The sequence below is a fragment of the Mustelus asterias genome, chromosome 22 (genome assembly GCF_964213995.1).
Source record: "Mustelus asterias chromosome 22, sMusAst1.hap1.1, whole genome shotgun sequence".
Taxonomy (NCBI): domain Eukaryota; kingdom Metazoa; phylum Chordata; class Chondrichthyes; order Carcharhiniformes; family Triakidae; genus Mustelus; species Mustelus asterias.
Genome location: NC_135822.1, coordinates 55,181,627 through 55,198,571, shown reverse-complemented (window position 1 = coordinate 55,198,571; position 16,945 = coordinate 55,181,627). Strand labels below are relative to the sequence as shown.

At 48.3% G+C, this 16,945-nt stretch overlaps 1 protein-coding gene across 4 annotated transcripts in view; it reads left to right on the top strand.

Annotated features, from left to right (window-relative positions):
• tmem150aa (transmembrane protein 150Aa) overlaps positions 1-16,945 on the top strand; it is a 46,243-nt gene that overhangs the window by 12,282 nt on the left and 17,016 nt on the right. For all 4 annotated transcript variants that reach the window (XR_013500561.1, XR_013500560.1, XR_013500559.1 and 1 more), the window contains exons 5-6: positions 2,286-2,413; positions 10,747-10,924. Coding sequence is in view for 1 of the 4 variants with exons in the window: in XM_078239295.1 (XP_078095421.1) it covers positions 2,286-2,413; positions 10,747-10,924 (306 nt within the window). In the remaining 3 variants the exon portion in view is untranslated. The remainder of the gene's footprint in view (positions 1-2,285; positions 2,414-10,746; positions 10,925-16,945) is intronic.

The following is a 16,945-nucleotide window of genomic DNA, read 5'->3' as shown; positions in this document are numbered from 1 at the left end:
TTGTCCACAGATTCATTACTGGAAGTAGCAACTGGACAATAGGATTACTGCGCAAGAGGCTTAAACCGTTAGAGCTTCCGTTTGGAATCTTGCAAAAGCTGTAATTAAAAGTGGGCCAATTGTTCAGCTGTCTTGCTGCTTTTAGAATAGAATCCTTACGAGGCCATTTGGCCCATCGAGCCTGTACCGACAACAATCCCACCCAGGCTCTGTCCCTGTAAACCCCATGTATTTAGTCCCCCTGACACTATGAGGCAATTTAGCATGGCCAATCCCCCTAACCTGCACATCTTTGGACACTAAGGGACAATTTAGCATGGCCAATCCCCCTAACCTGCAAATCTTTGGACACTAAGGGGGAATTTAGCATGGCCAATCCACCTAACCCGCACATCTTTGGACACTAAGGGGGAATTTAGCATGGCCAATCCACCTAACCCGCACATCTTTGGACACTAGGGGCAATTTAGCATGGCCAATCCACCCAACCTGCACATCTTTGGACACTAAGGGGGAATTTAGCATGGCCAATCTACCTAACCCGCACATCTTTGGACACTAAGGGGGAATTTAGCATGGCCAATCCACCTAACCTACACATCTTTGGACTCTAAGGGGCAAATTAGCATGACCAATCCACCTAACCTACAATCTTTGCACACTAAGGGGCAATTTAGCGTGGCCAGTCTGCCTAACCCCCACATCTTTGGAGTGTGTGTACAAACCGGAGCACCCGGAGGAAACCCACGCAGGCACGGGGAGAATGTGCAAACTCCACACAGACAGTGACCTGAGGCTGGAATTGAACCCGGGGCCCTGGAGCGGTGAGGCAGCAGTGCTAACCCACTGTGCCGTCCCTTGGTGTTGGTGTCTGGCAGAGTGTCGCTTCATTGCCATTCACCATCCAATCTGATGAAAAGAATTAGCACTTGGGTAAGTTGTAGGAGCCACCCAGAAGATGTGCAGGTTAGGTGGATTGGCCGTGCTAAATTGGCCCTTACTGTCCCGGGATGCATAGGTCAGAGGGATTAGCGGGGTAAATATGTGGGGTTCGGGTAATAGGGCCTGGGTGGGATGGACACGATGATGTCCCTCTGCACCGTAGGGAATCTATGATTCTAAAACCACCTCAGCATTTACCCCCGTCATCCAGAGAGGAATGAGAACATTTCACCAGGAAATACTGGTGTTTGCTTTGGCAGCAACACTGTTGTTTTTCTTGCATTCCTTTGTCATCAGCTCAATCTTGTTTTTTATGATTTTTAAAGTAAAATATTTGTAACTAAATTAGGAAGTATTACGAGGAATAATTAAAGTGCAGAAGTTTCACTCCCTATCTAACCCCGTGCTGTACCTGTCCTGGGAGTGTTTGATGGGGGACAGTGTAGAGGGAGCTTTACTCTGTATCTAACCCCGTGCTGTACCTGTCCTGGGAGTGTTTGATGGGGACAGTGTAGAGGGAGCTTTACTCTGTATCTAACCCTGTGCTGTACCTGTCCTGGGAGTGTTTGATGGGGGACAGTGTAGAGGGAGCTTTACTCTGTATCTAACCCCGTGCCGTACCTGTCCTGGGAGTGTTTGATGGGGACAGTGTAGAGGGAGCTTTACTCTGTATCTAACCTCGTGCTGTCCTGTCCTGGGAGTGTTTGATGGGGACAGTGTAGAGGGAGCTTTACTCTGTATCTAACCCCATGCTGTACCTGTCCTGGGAGTGTTTGATGGGGACAGTGTAGAGGGAGCTTTACTCTGTATCTAACCCCGTGCTGTACCTCTCCTGGGAGTGTTTGATGGGGACAGTGTAGAGGGAGCTTTACTCTGTATCTAACCCCGTGCTGTACCTGTCCTGGGAGTGTTTGATGGGGACAGTGTAGAGGGAGCTTTACTCTGTATCTAACCCCGTGCTGTACCTGTTCTGGGAGTGTTTGATGGGGACAGTGTAGAGGGAGCTTTACTCTGTAAATAACCCGTATAATATCTGGATTGGAAGTGCAATGTGATTTGCATAGTTATTTGATAGGGCAGTGCAGATGAAGCGTGCATCATGAATGCTTTAGTGAGCACCCAAAATTACTTTGAATCCCTGTGTGCCGCGACTCATCCTAATTCATGCAAAAATTCACCCAAACAGAAATGCTTTATTGCGGAGTTATTTGTGTTTCAGGATGCGAATCATCCCAAGCGCAGCACTGTGCCCAGCGACAGGGCCTGTCCTAACTTCCTGCTTGTGTCCCGGTGCCGTGCCTGAATGTACTGACGTTTGCCTGTGTTTCTTTGTGTTCATCCAGTGGTGGTGATCTGCGTTCTACGCTACGGTCAGATTCTGGAGAGGTGCCGCCCCACGTGGATCAACACCGGAGCCCTGGTCACCGGCTGTGTTAACGCCGTCGGCCTGATCATGGTGGGAAATTTCCAAGTAAGGCCATTTTCCCTCCTGTCCAGCTAAGGGGAGACGGCGGCGTAGCGGTGGTGACACTGGACTAACAATCCAGGCTAATTCCCTGGGAAGGAGGGAACTGGTGGATTTTAAATTCAGTTAATAAATCTGGAGTTGAAAGCTAGCCTCAGTAATGGTGACCATGAAACTAGCATTGTGAAATTCGGCCCATCGAGTCTGCGCTCACCTGTACAGAGATGTGCAGGTTAGGTGGATTGGCCGTGCTAAATTGCCCCTTAGTGTCCAAAGATGTGCAGGTTAGGTGGATTGGCCATGCTAAATTGCCCCTAGTGTCCAAAGATGTGTGGGTTAGGTGGATTGGCCATGCTAAATTGTCCCTTAGTGTCCAAAGATGTGCAGGTTAGATGGATTGGCCATGCTAAATTGCCCCTTAGTGTCCAAAGATGTGTGGGTTAGGTGGATTGGCCATGCTAAATTGTCCCTTAGTGTCCAAAGATGTGCAGGTTAGATGGATTGGCCATGCTAAATTGCCCCTTAGTGTCCAAAGATGTGCAGGTTAGGTGGATTGGCCATGCTAAATTGCCCCTAGTGTCCAAATATGTGTGGGTTAGGTGGATTGGCCATGCTAAATTGTCCCTTAGTGTCCAAAGATGTGCAGGTTAGGTGGATTGGCCATGCTAAATTGCCCCTTAGTGTCCAAAGATGTGCAGGTTAGGTGGATTGGCCGTGCTAAATTGCCCCTTAGTGTCCAAAGATGTGCAGGTTAGGTGGATTGGCCATGCTAAATTGTCCCTCAGTGTCCAAAGATGTGCAGGTTAGGTGGATTGGCCATGCTAAATTACCCCTTAGTGTCCAACGATGTGCAGGTTAGGTGGATTGGCCATGCTAAATTGCCCCTTAGTGTCCAAAGATGTGCAGGTTAGGTGGATTGGCCATGCTAAATTGCCCCTTAGTGTCCAAAGATGTGCAGGTTAGGTGGATTGGCCATGCTAAATTGTATTATCGCTGGACTATTAATCCAGAAACTCAGCTAATGTTCTGAGGACCCGGGTTCAAATCCTGCCATGGCAGATGGAATCATAGAAACCCTACAGTGCAGAAGGAGGCTATTCGACCCATTGAGTCTGCACCGACCACAATTCCCACCCAGGTCTTATTCCCGTAACCCCACACATTTATCCTGCTAATCCCCCTGACACTCGGGTCAATTTAGCATGGCCAATCCACCTAACCCGCACATCTGTGGGAGGAAACCGGATCACCCGGAGGAAACCCACGCAGACACGGGGAGAATGTGCAAACCTCACGCCGACAGTGACCCAAGTCGGGATTTGAAACCGGGTCCTTGGCACTGTGAGGCAGCGGTGCTGACCACTGTTCCACCATGCTGCCCAATTGGGGAGCGATCAAAATCGGGGAATGCCCAAGAGGCCGGAATTAGGGGAAGCACGGAGGTTTGTTGTGGGGGAGGGGTGGTTGCTGGAGGAGATTAGGGAAGAGTGTGCAAGGCCGTGGAGGGATTGGAAAATGAGGATGAGAGTTTGAAAATGCTTTGACATGGGGAGCCAGTGTCGGGCAGTGAGCACGAGGTGGGGCGCCTAGGTGGTGAGAGCACCGGCTAGGATATGGGCAGTAGAATATTGGGTGCCCCTTACAGGGATGGTTCAGTGACGTTTCCCGGGTTCTGGTGATGGTGCGGAACCCAACTTTGCCTCACTGAGCCACATCTGGACGTTACCAAAGAGAATTCAAATGCTTTAGCTTTCCTCCCACCCCTGTTTATAACCTCTTCCCCTAAACCTAAACCTGGTAGGATGCGGGCACTGTCACCGCTTTCTGTTTGGAAACAACCCAGCAGGTTGGCACCCGGCCAGTGTGCTTGGGTGAGATCAGGTGTGGGCATGTTTACAGTGCCACGCTGCCCAAATATTATTCAACTCCAGTCCTGTTAAATTCCATTCCTGTGGCCTGCCGCTACATAAACTGTGCTTCTTACCGTCTACCTAATTAGAGACACGTTATCCCTACAATTTGTCTTTGGGTTTTTTTTAATATACTCAGACTGCTTGTCAGCTTGTTGAGGTTATCTTTGTGATTAGGGCTCGTCAGAAGCCGTTGGTGCTGTAAAGAAAAGGAACATTTCCCATTTCAAGCACTGGCCACTCCCAGGGGTTGTACGTTCTCCCCATGTCTGTGTGGGTTTCCTCCGGATGCTCCGGTTTCCTCCCAGGCTCCAAAGCCGTGCTAGTTAGGTGGATTGGCCATGCTAAATTGCCCCTTAGTGCCCGAAGATGTATGGGTTAGGTGGATTGGCCATGCTAAATTGCACCTTAGTGTCCAAAGATGTGTAGGTTAGAGGGATTGACCATGCTAAATTGTCCCTTAGTGTCCAAAGATGTGCAGGTTAGGTGGATTGGCCATGCTAAATTGTCCCTTAGCGTCCAAAGATGTGTAGGTTAGATGGATTGGCCATGCTAAATTGCTCCTTAGTGTCCAAAGGTGTGCAGGTTAGGTGGATTGGGGCTTACAGGAATAGGGCGGAGGAAGAGGATCTGGGTGTGATATTCTGTCAGAGAGTCGGCACAGACTAGATGGGCCGAATGGTTTCTTCAGGAAAGGTGCTGCGAGTGTTACATGCAGAGTAAAGGTCACTTAGGTCTGAGGTCCACAGCCTGTGAGTCCCCAGCCTCTTGTGACAGCTTTACAACTCATTTGTGGCTACCAACCTTTCTCGGCTGGGCACAATTAGCATGACGTAAAAGTAGAAAAAATCTTCAGAAAATTAAGAGATGTGTTTCCTTGTAAGGTTGAAAAGCTAATTGTTGTCATAGAATCATCATAACATCCGTACAGGACAAAATTGAGTCCATGCTGACTCTCCAACAGAGTATTTTATCCAGGCCCTCTCTCCCGCCCTTTTCCCATAACCCCACAGTTATCATGGCCAATCCACCTAACCTGCACATCTTTGGAGTGTGGGAGGAAGCCGGAGCACCGGAGGAAACCATCGCAGACACGAGGAGAACGCGCAAACTCCACAAAGACAGCCCCTCTTCCCAACCTCCCTGAACTTACTCCTCAGCAGCCCCTGTTTATCAATTCCACCTCCATCGAATCCCGACAGTGCAGAAGGAGGCCATTCGGCCCATTGAGTCTGCACTGACCCTCTGCCAGAGCATCTTACTCAGGCCCCATCCCCCGACATAACCCCACACATTTACCCCACTAATCCCCTTAACCTGCACTTTGGACATGAGGGGCAATTTTGCACGGCCAATCCCCCTAATCTATACATCTTTGGACACTAAGGGGCAATTTAGCATGGTCAATCCACCTAACCGCACATTTTCGGACTGTGGGAGGAAACCGGAGCACCTGGAGGAAACCCACGCAGACACGGGGAGAATGTGCAGACTCCACACAGACAGTGACCCGAGCCAGGAATCGAACCCGGGTCCTTGGCGCTCTGAGGCAGCGGTGCTAACCACTGTGCCACTCTGCCGCCTTTGACAATGAAAGAATTGCACTGTTGAATTGTTAATGTAGTCTTTGCAGTGCTTTGTACAATACCTCTGCTTAGATAGAAAGCAAGACCCCTTTCTTGCTAATTTAACGCACCATCTTGCTCCCACGCTCACATTTCTGTCCTTGACCTGCTGCTGTGTTTCAGTGAAGCTTAACACAAGCTCGGGGAACAGCACCCCGCTTTTCATTTAAGCACTTTGCAGCCTTCTGGACTTGACATTGGGTTCAAAGGACAAAACAACGCAGAAACAGGCCCTTCAGCCCAACAAGCCTGTGCCAACTCCTAATCCTTATTTACACCCTCTACTTATTGCCCATACACTCCTCTCGTTCATGTGTCTATCAAGATACACCTTGAACGTTGTTAACATGCCTGCTTCCACCACCTCCTCTGGCAGTGCGTTCCAGACACCCACCACTCTGCGTGAAAAGCCTCCCCCGCACATCTCCCTTAAACTTTCCCCCTCTCACCTTGAACCTGTGCCCCCTTGTAATCGACACTTCCACCCTGGGGAAAAGCCTCTGACCATCCACCCTGTCTGTGCCTCTCATCATTTTGTAGACCCTCGATCAGGTCTCCCCTCAGCCTCAGTGACAAAAACGGTTGATGAAGGCAGGGCCATGGATGTCGTCTATATGGATTTCAGTAAGGCATTTGACAAAGTCCCACATGGCAGGTTGGTTAAGAAGGTTAAGGCTCATGGGATACAAGGAGAAGTGGCTAGATGGGTGGAGAACTGGCTTGGCCATAGGAGACAGAGGGTAGTGGTCGAAGGGTCTTTTTCCGGCTGGAGGTCTGTGACCAGTGGTGTTCCGCAGGGCTCTGTACTGGGACCTCTGCTATTTGTGATATATATAAATGATTTGGAAGAAGGTGTAACTGGTGTAATCAGCAAGTTTGCGGATGACACGAAGATGGCTGGAATTGCGGATAGCGAAGAGCATTGTGGGGTAATACAGGAGGATATAGATAGGCTGGAAAATTGGGCGGAGAGGTGGCAGATGGAGTTTAATCCGGATAAATGCGAAGTGATGCATTTTGGAAGAAATAATGTAGGGAGGAGTTATACAATAAATGGCAGAGTCATCAGGAGTATAGAAACACAGAGGGACCTAGGTGTGCAAGTCCACAAATCCTTGAAGGTGGCAACACAGGTGGAGAAGGTGGTGAAGAAGGCATATGGTATGCTTGCCTTTATAGGACGGGGTATAGAGTATAAAAGCTGGAGTCTGATGATGCAGCTGTATAGAACGCTGGTTAAGCCACATTTGGAGTACTGCGTCCAGTTCTGGTTGCCGCACTACCAGAAGGACGTGGAGGCATTGGAGAGAGTGCAGAGAAGGTTTACCAGGATGTTGCCTGGTATGGAGGGTCTTAGCTATGAGGAGAGATTGGGTAAACTGGGGTTGTTCTCCTTGGAAAGACGGAGAATGAGGGGAGATCTAATAGAGGTATACAAGATTATGAAGGGTATAGATAGGGTGAACAGTGGGAAGCTTTTTCCCAGGTCGGAGGTGACGATCACGAGGGGTCACGGGCTCAAGGTGAGAGGGGCGAAGTATAACTCAGATATTAGAAGGATGTTTTTTACACAGAGGGTGGTGGGGGCCTGGAATGCGCTGCCAAGTAGGGTGGTGGAGGCAGGCACGCTGACATCGTTTAAGACTTACCTGGATAGTCACATGAGCAGCCTGGGAATGGAGGGATACAAACGATTGGTCTAGTTGGACCAAGGAGCGGCACAGGCTTGGAGGGCCGAAGGGCCTGTTTCCTGTGCTGTTCTGTTCTTTGTTCTCTTTGTCCATCTTTCTAGTGAAAACAATCCCAGTTTATCCAACCCCTCATATCCGACTCCAAACCAGGAGGAACTTTGCCCTCCAGTTTGATTTTTAAAAAAATCTACCAAGTGCCGTTTAAATCTTAATGTCGCGTATTTTGCCTTCAGACAGAGCTGTTCATTATTCTGCCATTAACGTTTACTCTAGACCCCAATGCTTTGTTTTGTTTTGCTACGACTATTCCCACATCTTTGTTATGCAATCCAGGACATCTTTGTTATTCAATCTCTCCCGCCCTCTATCGTTGTGAAGGGTGGTGGTCCCTTTAAAAGCTGGTTTTGTGTCAGCACCTGGATGTTTAAAATGTAGGTACACACAGGGTACACAGATTGCAACAATTATAACGAGGACCAAGCATCAGGGCTGCCTTGGTAACAGGCTTTTGCATTTTGACAGCCTATCAGTTTAAAGAAGGCACTCGCCTATCGGGAGCCTATCAAATTTGAATTTGCTGTTGTTTACAACATCAGACCAATCCTGGTGTCGGAAAATTGACATGTCATCATTAGCTGCAAAGAGAAACTCAACTGCCTGCCTGCTGTAGTTGAACTGAAGAGCTGCCACCTCTCAACACCGAGGGAGGGAAGGATCAGCCCCCTGCCAGCTTAAAATATCTCTTAAGAGGACTCTCCATCTATCTAATGAAGGGTACCAAATCAGAAAGAGCTTCCAGACAGTGGAATTGGCAGCAGAACTCCGAAGGTTTTCCAAAGCCAAAGCACTTGGTTGTGTATAGTTTTGAGAGGGACTAAAATTCTGGTATTGTTATTTTCTTTTGGTAATGAATGGACCTTGTATTTATTTGAACAGCATTTGTAGACGGGGGTTTCCTCTCGAGGCTATGTATTTGCTCAGACTTGAGCAAACTACAAAGACTCTAAACGCATGGCCATGCTTAAAAAAAAAAATTGCCCTCAGCGTCCTGAGATGCGTAGGTTAGAGGGATTAGTGGGTAAATATGTAGGGATATGAGGGTAGGGCCTGGGTGGGATTGTGGTCGGTGCAGACCCGATGGGCCGAATGGCCTCTTTCTGTACTGTAGGGTTTCTATGATGAATGTACTGATGTCGGTGACTTTATTTAACCAAACGATCGAATGGGAGACTGATATGAGGGAGCCCTGCACTCGAGGTAAAGAATGCGGGAGGCCGGATATCACTCTGGAGAACACTACCCCCGTGAAGGCAATTGTACATTTACCAAATCATGTTGCCCACCTATCCGATGGGCATTATCCAGTAAACATGAATACAAATGAGTCAATTAACTTCGACCAATAACAATACACATCCTGACCTCATGGGATTTCATTTGTCATTAATTACGGACGTTGCCTCCCTTCTGTTGCCCAGCAACATGGGACGGTAGACAGTGAAATGATTCCCACCAAATTGAGCCCACGTGGTCTCTCGTCCGACCCTGAGAAATGCTTTGTGTGCTCGCCACCTCAGTGTTGTCTGACCCTACTCATAAGGCTAGCATTGGTAGCCATTTTGTTCTCGACCACTGCCGATAGCATCACTGCTTATTGTTCCTTCCTCCTCCCACCAGAGCCTGCTGTACTTTGTCACTGACTGAAGTTTCACAAAATGTAACCCAAAAACAAATTATAAATTCAAAATACTGAGCTGTTTTCTATGGCAACAGCCCTGGCTTGCGTTCCCATAATCCAAAATCATTCATCCTAAAGTAATTGTTGTGTTAGTGTTCTTAAATCTATGGTTGTGTGTTTATTAGCCTAATTAGCCCCCCCTATATCAGTGTTCCAGTAACACCTTACTTTAATCGAGATGTTACTTGTTTAGTTAAAGCTCCCGGTTGATTAAATAAATAACTTGTTAATTATTCACTGGAAGTGATTGTCGGGTATTTCTGTTGATTAACCTCTAAACGTTATTGAAGAGCGGTTAACACCTTCCCAAACACTTTTAGCAGATTACGAAGCGAGGTATTCCTCTTTGGGGAATTCGGCGTGGCTCTTCAAAAAGGGGATCTTTTTCACACAGAGTGGTGGGTGCCTGGAACGCGCTGCCCAGTGGAGGTGGTGGAAGCAGGCACATTAGTGGGGGGGGAATCTCATAGAGACTTATAAAATTCTAACAGGACTAGACAGGGTAGATGCAGGGAGGATGTTCCCGATGGTGGGGGGAGTCCAGAACCAGGGGTCACAGTCTGAGGATTCGGGGTAGACCGTTTAGGACGGAGGTGAGGAAACATTTCTTCACCCGGTGAGCCTATGGAATTCATTACCACAGGAAGTAGTTGATGCCAAAACATTGAATGTATTCAAGAGGCGGTTGGATATAGCACTTGGGGCGAATGGGGTCAAAGGTTATGGGGGGAAAGCAGGATTAGGCTATTGAGTTGGATGATCAGCCATGATGGTGATGAATGGTGGAGCAGGCTAGAAGGGCGAAATGGCCTCCTCCTGCCCCTATCGTCTATGTTTCTATGTTAGCAAAGTTGAAGGCATATCTTGAAGACACATGAACGGGAGGCGAACGGAAGGATAGAAACTGCGTGTGGGCAGTAAGTAGTGGGTGTAAATAAGGATTAGGAGTCGGCACAGGCTTATTGGACCGAAGGGCCTGTTCCTCCCACAGTCCAAAAATGTGCAGTTAGGTGGATTGACCGTGCCAAATTGTCCTTTGAACCCAATGTTAAGTCCAGAAGGCTGCAAAGTGCTTGAATGAAAAGCGGGGTGCTGTTCCCCGAGCTTGTGTTAAGCTTCAGTGAAACATAGCAGCAGGTCAAGGACAGGGATATGAGTCTGGGAGCAAGATGGTGCGTTGTGACACTGCCTTACCTCTTGTTCTCCCCCTTCTCCCATAAAGCCCCCCTTCAGCTCTGAAGAGTCCTATTCAGCAGAAGGTTAACTCGGTTCCCCATGCCAGGGATGCTGCCAGACCTTCCGAGTATTTCTCTGATACTGAACTAGCGTGTTTGGTTTGGTGACGATGCATTAAGATCTGCTCCTGTCTCCCCAGGTTGACCATGTTAAAAGCCTCCATTACATCGGCGCTGGAGTGGCCTTTCCCGCGGGTATGGCGTTCGTCTGCCTACAGTGTATCCTGACGTACAAAGTCGCGATATCACTTCTGGATCACTGGATTGGCCACATCAGGGTCATCCTCACCATACTGGCCTTAATCTCCCTCGTCCTCAGTATCCTTTCGTGCAGTACTCCACCCAAGCAACCCGCTGGGTTTTTGACTTGATTTATCATTGTAAATGTACCGGGATACAGTGAAAAGTATTGTTTCTTGTGCACTATACGGGCAAAGCATACTGTTCATAGAATACATAGGGGAGAAGGAAAGGAGAGGGTTCAGAATGTAGTGTTACAGTCATAGCTAGGGTGTAGAGAAAGATCAACTTAATATTTGATTTGATTTATTATTGTCACATGTATTGGGATATGGTGATAAGTGTTGTTTCTTGCGAACTATACGGACAAAGCATACTGTTCATAGAGTACATGGGGAGAAGGAAAGGAGAGAGTGCAGAATGTAGTGTTACAGTCATAGCTAGGGTATAGAGAAAGATCAACTTAATATTTGATTTATCATTGTCACATGTATTGGGATACAGTGAAAAACATTGTTTCTAGCGTGCTATACGGACAAAGGCATACTGTTCATAGAGAAGGAAAGGAGAGGGTGCAGAATATAGTGTTACAGTCACAGTTAGGGTGTGGAGAAAGATCAGTTTAATTTATGGTAGGTCCAATTGGCAGCAGGAAAGAAACTTCTTGAGTCGGTTGGTACATAACCTCAAACTTTTGTACCTTTTTCCCAACGAGAGAAGGTGGAAGAGAGTGTGTCCAGAGTACGTGGGGTCCTCCATTTTGATTTGATTTATTGTCACATATATTAGTATACAGTGAAAAGTAATGTTTCTTGCACGCTATACAGACAAAACATACCATTCATAGAGTACATAGGGGAGAAGGAAAGGAGAGAGTGCAGAATGTAGTGTTACAGTCATAGCTAGGGTGTAGAGAAAGATCAGTTTATGGTAGGTCCATTCAAAAGTCTGATGGCAGCAGGGAAGAAGCTGTTCTTGAGTCGGTTGGTACATGTTCTTGGATTTTTGTATCTTTTTCCTGATGGAAGAAGGTGGAAGAGAGTATCTCTGGGGTACGTGATTAAGCTGGCTGCTTTTCCCGAGGCAGCGGAAAGTGTAGACGGAGTCAATGGATGGGAGGCTGGTTTGCGTGATGGACTGGGCTTCGTTCACGACCCTTTGTACTTTCTTGCAGTCTTGGGCAGAGCAGGAGTCATACCAAGCTGTGATACAACCAGAAAAATGCTTTCTATGGTGCATCTGTAACAGTTCGTAAGAATCGTAGCTGACAAGTCCAAGTTTCCTTACCTCCTGAGAAAGTAGAGGCATTGGTGAGCTTTCTTAACTCTTGTAGAGGGACCAGGTCAGGTGGTTGGTGATCGGGATTCCTAAAAACTTGAAGCTCCTGACCATTTCTACTTCGTCCCCATTGATGTAGACAGGGGCATGTTCTCCACTACACTTCCTGAATGCAGCTTGGTCATAGACGACCGTGTCTGCAGTAAGTGTCCGCAGCTTTGGATGAGGGTTGCTGAGCTTAGAGTCTGAGTTTCAGACATTGCCGGCTATCAGGGAGGGGGGAGAGTTACCTGGATGCTTTATTCCAGGAAGCAATCACACACCTTAGATTAGGCAGAACTTTGGAGATCCTTAGTTGTCAGGGACAGGAGGGTGTGCCTATGAGGTTAGGTAGTTGTGGGGGTGTCATGATAGTAGAAACCCGGTGCCCAGCAGACACTAGGCACTAGCTTACCGGCGTAATGAGGAGAAGGACTTGTAGGGTGGAGGAGCAAGTGGGCCATGGCTTCGCGGTGCAAGATATCATTCCAATGAGGATGGTGAAAAGGAATGCCGTGGCGATGGGAGGCAGCGTAGCCAGGGACACTACCCTCTCTCTCCCCCAGGGGCGCCACGGTGGCACAGTGGTTAGCATCGCTGCCTCACAGCGCCAGGGACCCGGGTTCGACTCCTGGCTTAGGGCACTGTCTGTGTGGAGTCTGCACGTTCTCCCCGTGTCTGTGTGGGTTTCCTCCCACAGTCCGAAAGACGTGCTGATTAGGTGCTAAGTTCTCCCTCAGTGTAACCCGAACAGATGATGGAATGTGGCGACTAGGGGATTTTCACAGTAACTTCACTGCAGTGTTAATGTAAGCCTGCTTGACTCTAATAAATACACTTTAATTTTAAGATGGCCATACTAAACTGCCCCTGAGTGTCCCAAAATGTGTAGGTTAGGTGGGATTGGCCATGGTAAATTGCCCCTTACTGTCCCAAGATGTGTAGGTTAGGTGGACTGGCCATGCTAAATTGTCACTTAGCGTCCAAGGATGGTTAGGTTAGGTATTAGAATTAACTAAGGTAAATGCGTTCAAAGATGTGCGGGTTAGGTACATTGGCCATGCTAAATTGCCCCTTATTGTCAGGGGGATTAGCAGGGTAAATGTGTGGGGTTACGGGGATAGGGTTGGATTGTTGTCAGTGCAGGCTCAATGGGCCAAATGGCCTCTTTCTGTACTGTAGGATTCTATCATTCTAAAGCCTTACAGCCAGTGTAGTTGCTGTTGTAATGTAGGAAATGGGGCTGCCTGATCTGACCCACAGTCCAAAGATATGCGGGTTGGGGTGGATTGGCCATGCTAAATTGCCCTTTAGTGTCAGGGAGACTAGCTAGGGTAAATGCATGGAGTTATGGCTGGACTTGCGGATAGCGAAGAGCATTGTCGGGCAATACAGCAGGATATAGATAGGCTGGAAAATTGGGCGGAGAGGTGGCAGATGGAGTTTAATCCGGGTAAATGCGAAGTGATGCATTTTGGAAGAAATAATGTAGGGAGGAGTTATGCAATAAATGGCAGAGTCATCAGGAGTATAGAAACACAGAGGGACCTAGGTGTGCAAGTCCACAAATCCTTGAAGGTGGTGAAGAAGGCATATGGTATGCTTGCCTTTATAGGACGGGGTATAGAGTATAAAAGCTGGAGTCTGATGATGCAGCTGTATAGAACGCTGGTTAGGCCACATTTGGAGTACTGCGTCCAGTTCTGGTTGCCGCACTACCAGAAGGACGTGGAGGCGTTAGGGAGAGTGCAGAGAAGGTTTACCAGGATGTTGCCTGGTATGGAGGGTCTTAGCTATGAGGAGAGATTGGGTAAACTGGGGTTGTTCTCCCTGGAAAGATGGAGAATGAGGGGAGATCTAATAGAGGTGTACAAGATTATGAAGGGGATAGATAGGGTGAACGGTGGGAAGCTTTTTCCCAGATCAGAAGTGACGTTCACGAGGGGTCACGGGCTCAAGGTGAGAGGGGCGAAGTATAACTCAGATATTAGAAGGATGTTTTTTACACAGAGGGTGGTGGGGGCCTGGAATGCGCTGCCAAGTAGGGTGGTGGAGGCAGGCACGCTGACATCGTTTAAGACTTACCTGGATAGTCACATGAGCAGCCTGGGAATGGAGGGATACAAACGAATAGTCTAGTTGGACCAAGGAGCGGCACAGGCTTGGGGGGCCGAAGGGCCTGTTTCCTGTGCTGTACTGTTCTTTGTTCTTTGTTCTTTATGGGGATAGGGCCTGGGTGGGATTGTGGTCGGTGCAGACTCAGTGGGCTGAATGGCCTCCTTCTGCACTGTAGGGATTCTATGACTCCCCTGCTCCCTTCTGAGTCGGAAAAGAAGATTCTTCATTTTTTTAAAAATAAGATCTTTGCCAGCGTCCGCAGGATTATACTGGAGGTTTCCTTCATTTAAATACTCATCACCTAGGCAACCGGGAAGGGAAAGGAAAACACAGCAAAGGGTTGTGAAGGGAAAAAAAAGGTTGTTTTAGTTATGAAGATTTTTGAGGTGGCAGGAATGTTCGAATATACACCATCGTCCAATTGGATAACTGGCGCCTTCCAGTTGTGGGGATGAGCTGGCTGAGCGTGTCGGGTGGTTCGTGGTGGGGAGTGAGGTCTTAATTTCACCCCCTGGAGATGGCGAGATAACTGCTTATTAGGAGCTGCTGGTAGGATGGTATGACCGCAGAGGCTGCGGTACAGGATTACCATAACCGGTGCCCCCCTACTCACTCTCCGGGCGTCCTCCGCCACACAAGTGGAGAAGGTTCATTTCGCTCAGCTGACATCTCAGTGAATCTCTCCAGCCAGGAAAGCAGCAAGACTATTTACTTAAAGGAGATGGCGGCCGGGGCGGTGGGGGGGAGGTTGCAGGGGGGGAAGAGGGGGTGAGAGAGAGATTTGGCACTGGCAGAGAACAAGATTAATGCAGATCCCTGCACAAGATAATGACTGCTACACTCCGGGCTCGGACTCGCAGGAGAATCCTCACCAAATAAGGCAATGCTCAGGAGCCCGAGAGTTTACACAACCTCTTTGTGTTGGCAGCTTATCTCCAGCTGCACGCCCTGGCGTTTAAATAACCCTATTTCCGTCGCATTTAAAAGCCCCCACTGAGGGGTGGGAGAGGAAGGAAGCTTTATCGCAGACGGCTAAAATATTATGCAGCCTCGGAATAAATTGTGACGGCAATATCGATCTTGTCCGCCTTCAGGGAAAGTATGAGGTGCTGTCGGAGCGGGAGATTGGGGGCGGAAGTGTCTGGATTCGAGACTCCGTAGGGGATTCTCTGTCCGTTTGTTTTCAGCCCAGGGTAGACACCATCAATCAATGTTACTGCAGCTATTTAGCCGACTGACAACAACTGACCAGAGGGCAAAGCCACACAATTAAATATACAAACCAGCCTTATGTCATCAGCCCCCACAGTGGATGGCACGGTGGCACAGTGGTTAGCATTTCTGCCTCACAGCGCCAGGGTCCTGGGTTCGATTCCCGGCCTCTGGTCACTGTCTGCGGAGTCTCCATGTTCTCCTCGTGTCTGAGTGGGTTTCCTCCGAGTGCACCAGTTTCTTCCCACAGTCCCAAGATGTGCAGGTTAGGTGGATTGGCCATGCTAAATTGTCCCTTAGTCATAGAGATTTACAGCATGGAAACAGGCCCTTCGGCCCAACTTGTCTATGCCGCCCTTTTTTTTTAAACCCTTAAACAAATCCCAATTGCCTGCGTTTGGCCCATATCCCTCTATACCCATCGTACCCATGTAACTATCTAAATGCTTTTTAAAAGACAAAACTGTACCCGCCTCTACTACTGCCTCTGGCAGCTTGTTCCAGACACTCCACCCTCTGAGTGGAAATAAATTGCCCCTCTGGACACTTTTGTATCTCTCCCCTCTCAGCTTAAACCTATGCCCTCTAGTTTTAGACTCCCCTACCTTTGGGAAAAGATATTGACTATCTAGCTGATCTGTGCCCCTCATTATTTTATAGACCTCTATAAGGTCACCCCTCAGCCTCCTACGCTCCAGAGAAAAAAGTCCCAGTCTATCCAGCCGCTCCAAAGATGTGCAGGTTAGGTGGATTGGCCATGCTAAATTGTCCCTTAGTGTCCCAAGATGTGTAGGTTCGGTGGATTGGCCAAATTGTTTCTTGGTGTCAGGGGGATTAGCAGGGTAAATATGTGGGGTTACGGGGATAGGGCCTGGGTGGGATTGTTGTCGGTGCAGGTTCGATGGTCTCCTTCTGCGGTGTAAGGATTCTATCATTCTTCCAATTCTCTTAATGTTTCCGCTTCACTTTTTTCCTTGCTCTGCTGGAGTAGAGTTGCATGAGTGTGTAATATGGTTTGGCCCCTGGGTCATCCTGCATGTGTGATCCCTGCACTGTGGATATAGACAGGCTGTTCCACTGTGGAGAGTACTCGGCAGTCCAGCTCCATCATGTCCTCACTCCTGATACCCCATCACACATTCCTTCCCTAGCCCAGGGTGTTTGTACCTTCCCGCCTCAGCTGGGATCAGCAAACTCGACACTGACTGATGATCAAGAACTTCAAAATCCTTGAAGAAGCAAGGAAGTGTTTTAATGTCCTTTTTATTTCAGGAATGAGTGCGTGTAACCTGAGTAAAGAGAGTGTAATAGTTGGGAATTCGGTGTAGAGGGTGGAGGAGGCTTGTGCAAGCTTGAGGTGGTAACAACTTCAAACTTTTGTCCAGTGTTTCGGTGCTTATTGCAAGTTGATCTGTAGAAATAACAAAACCAAACTAAAATATCGATATAAAT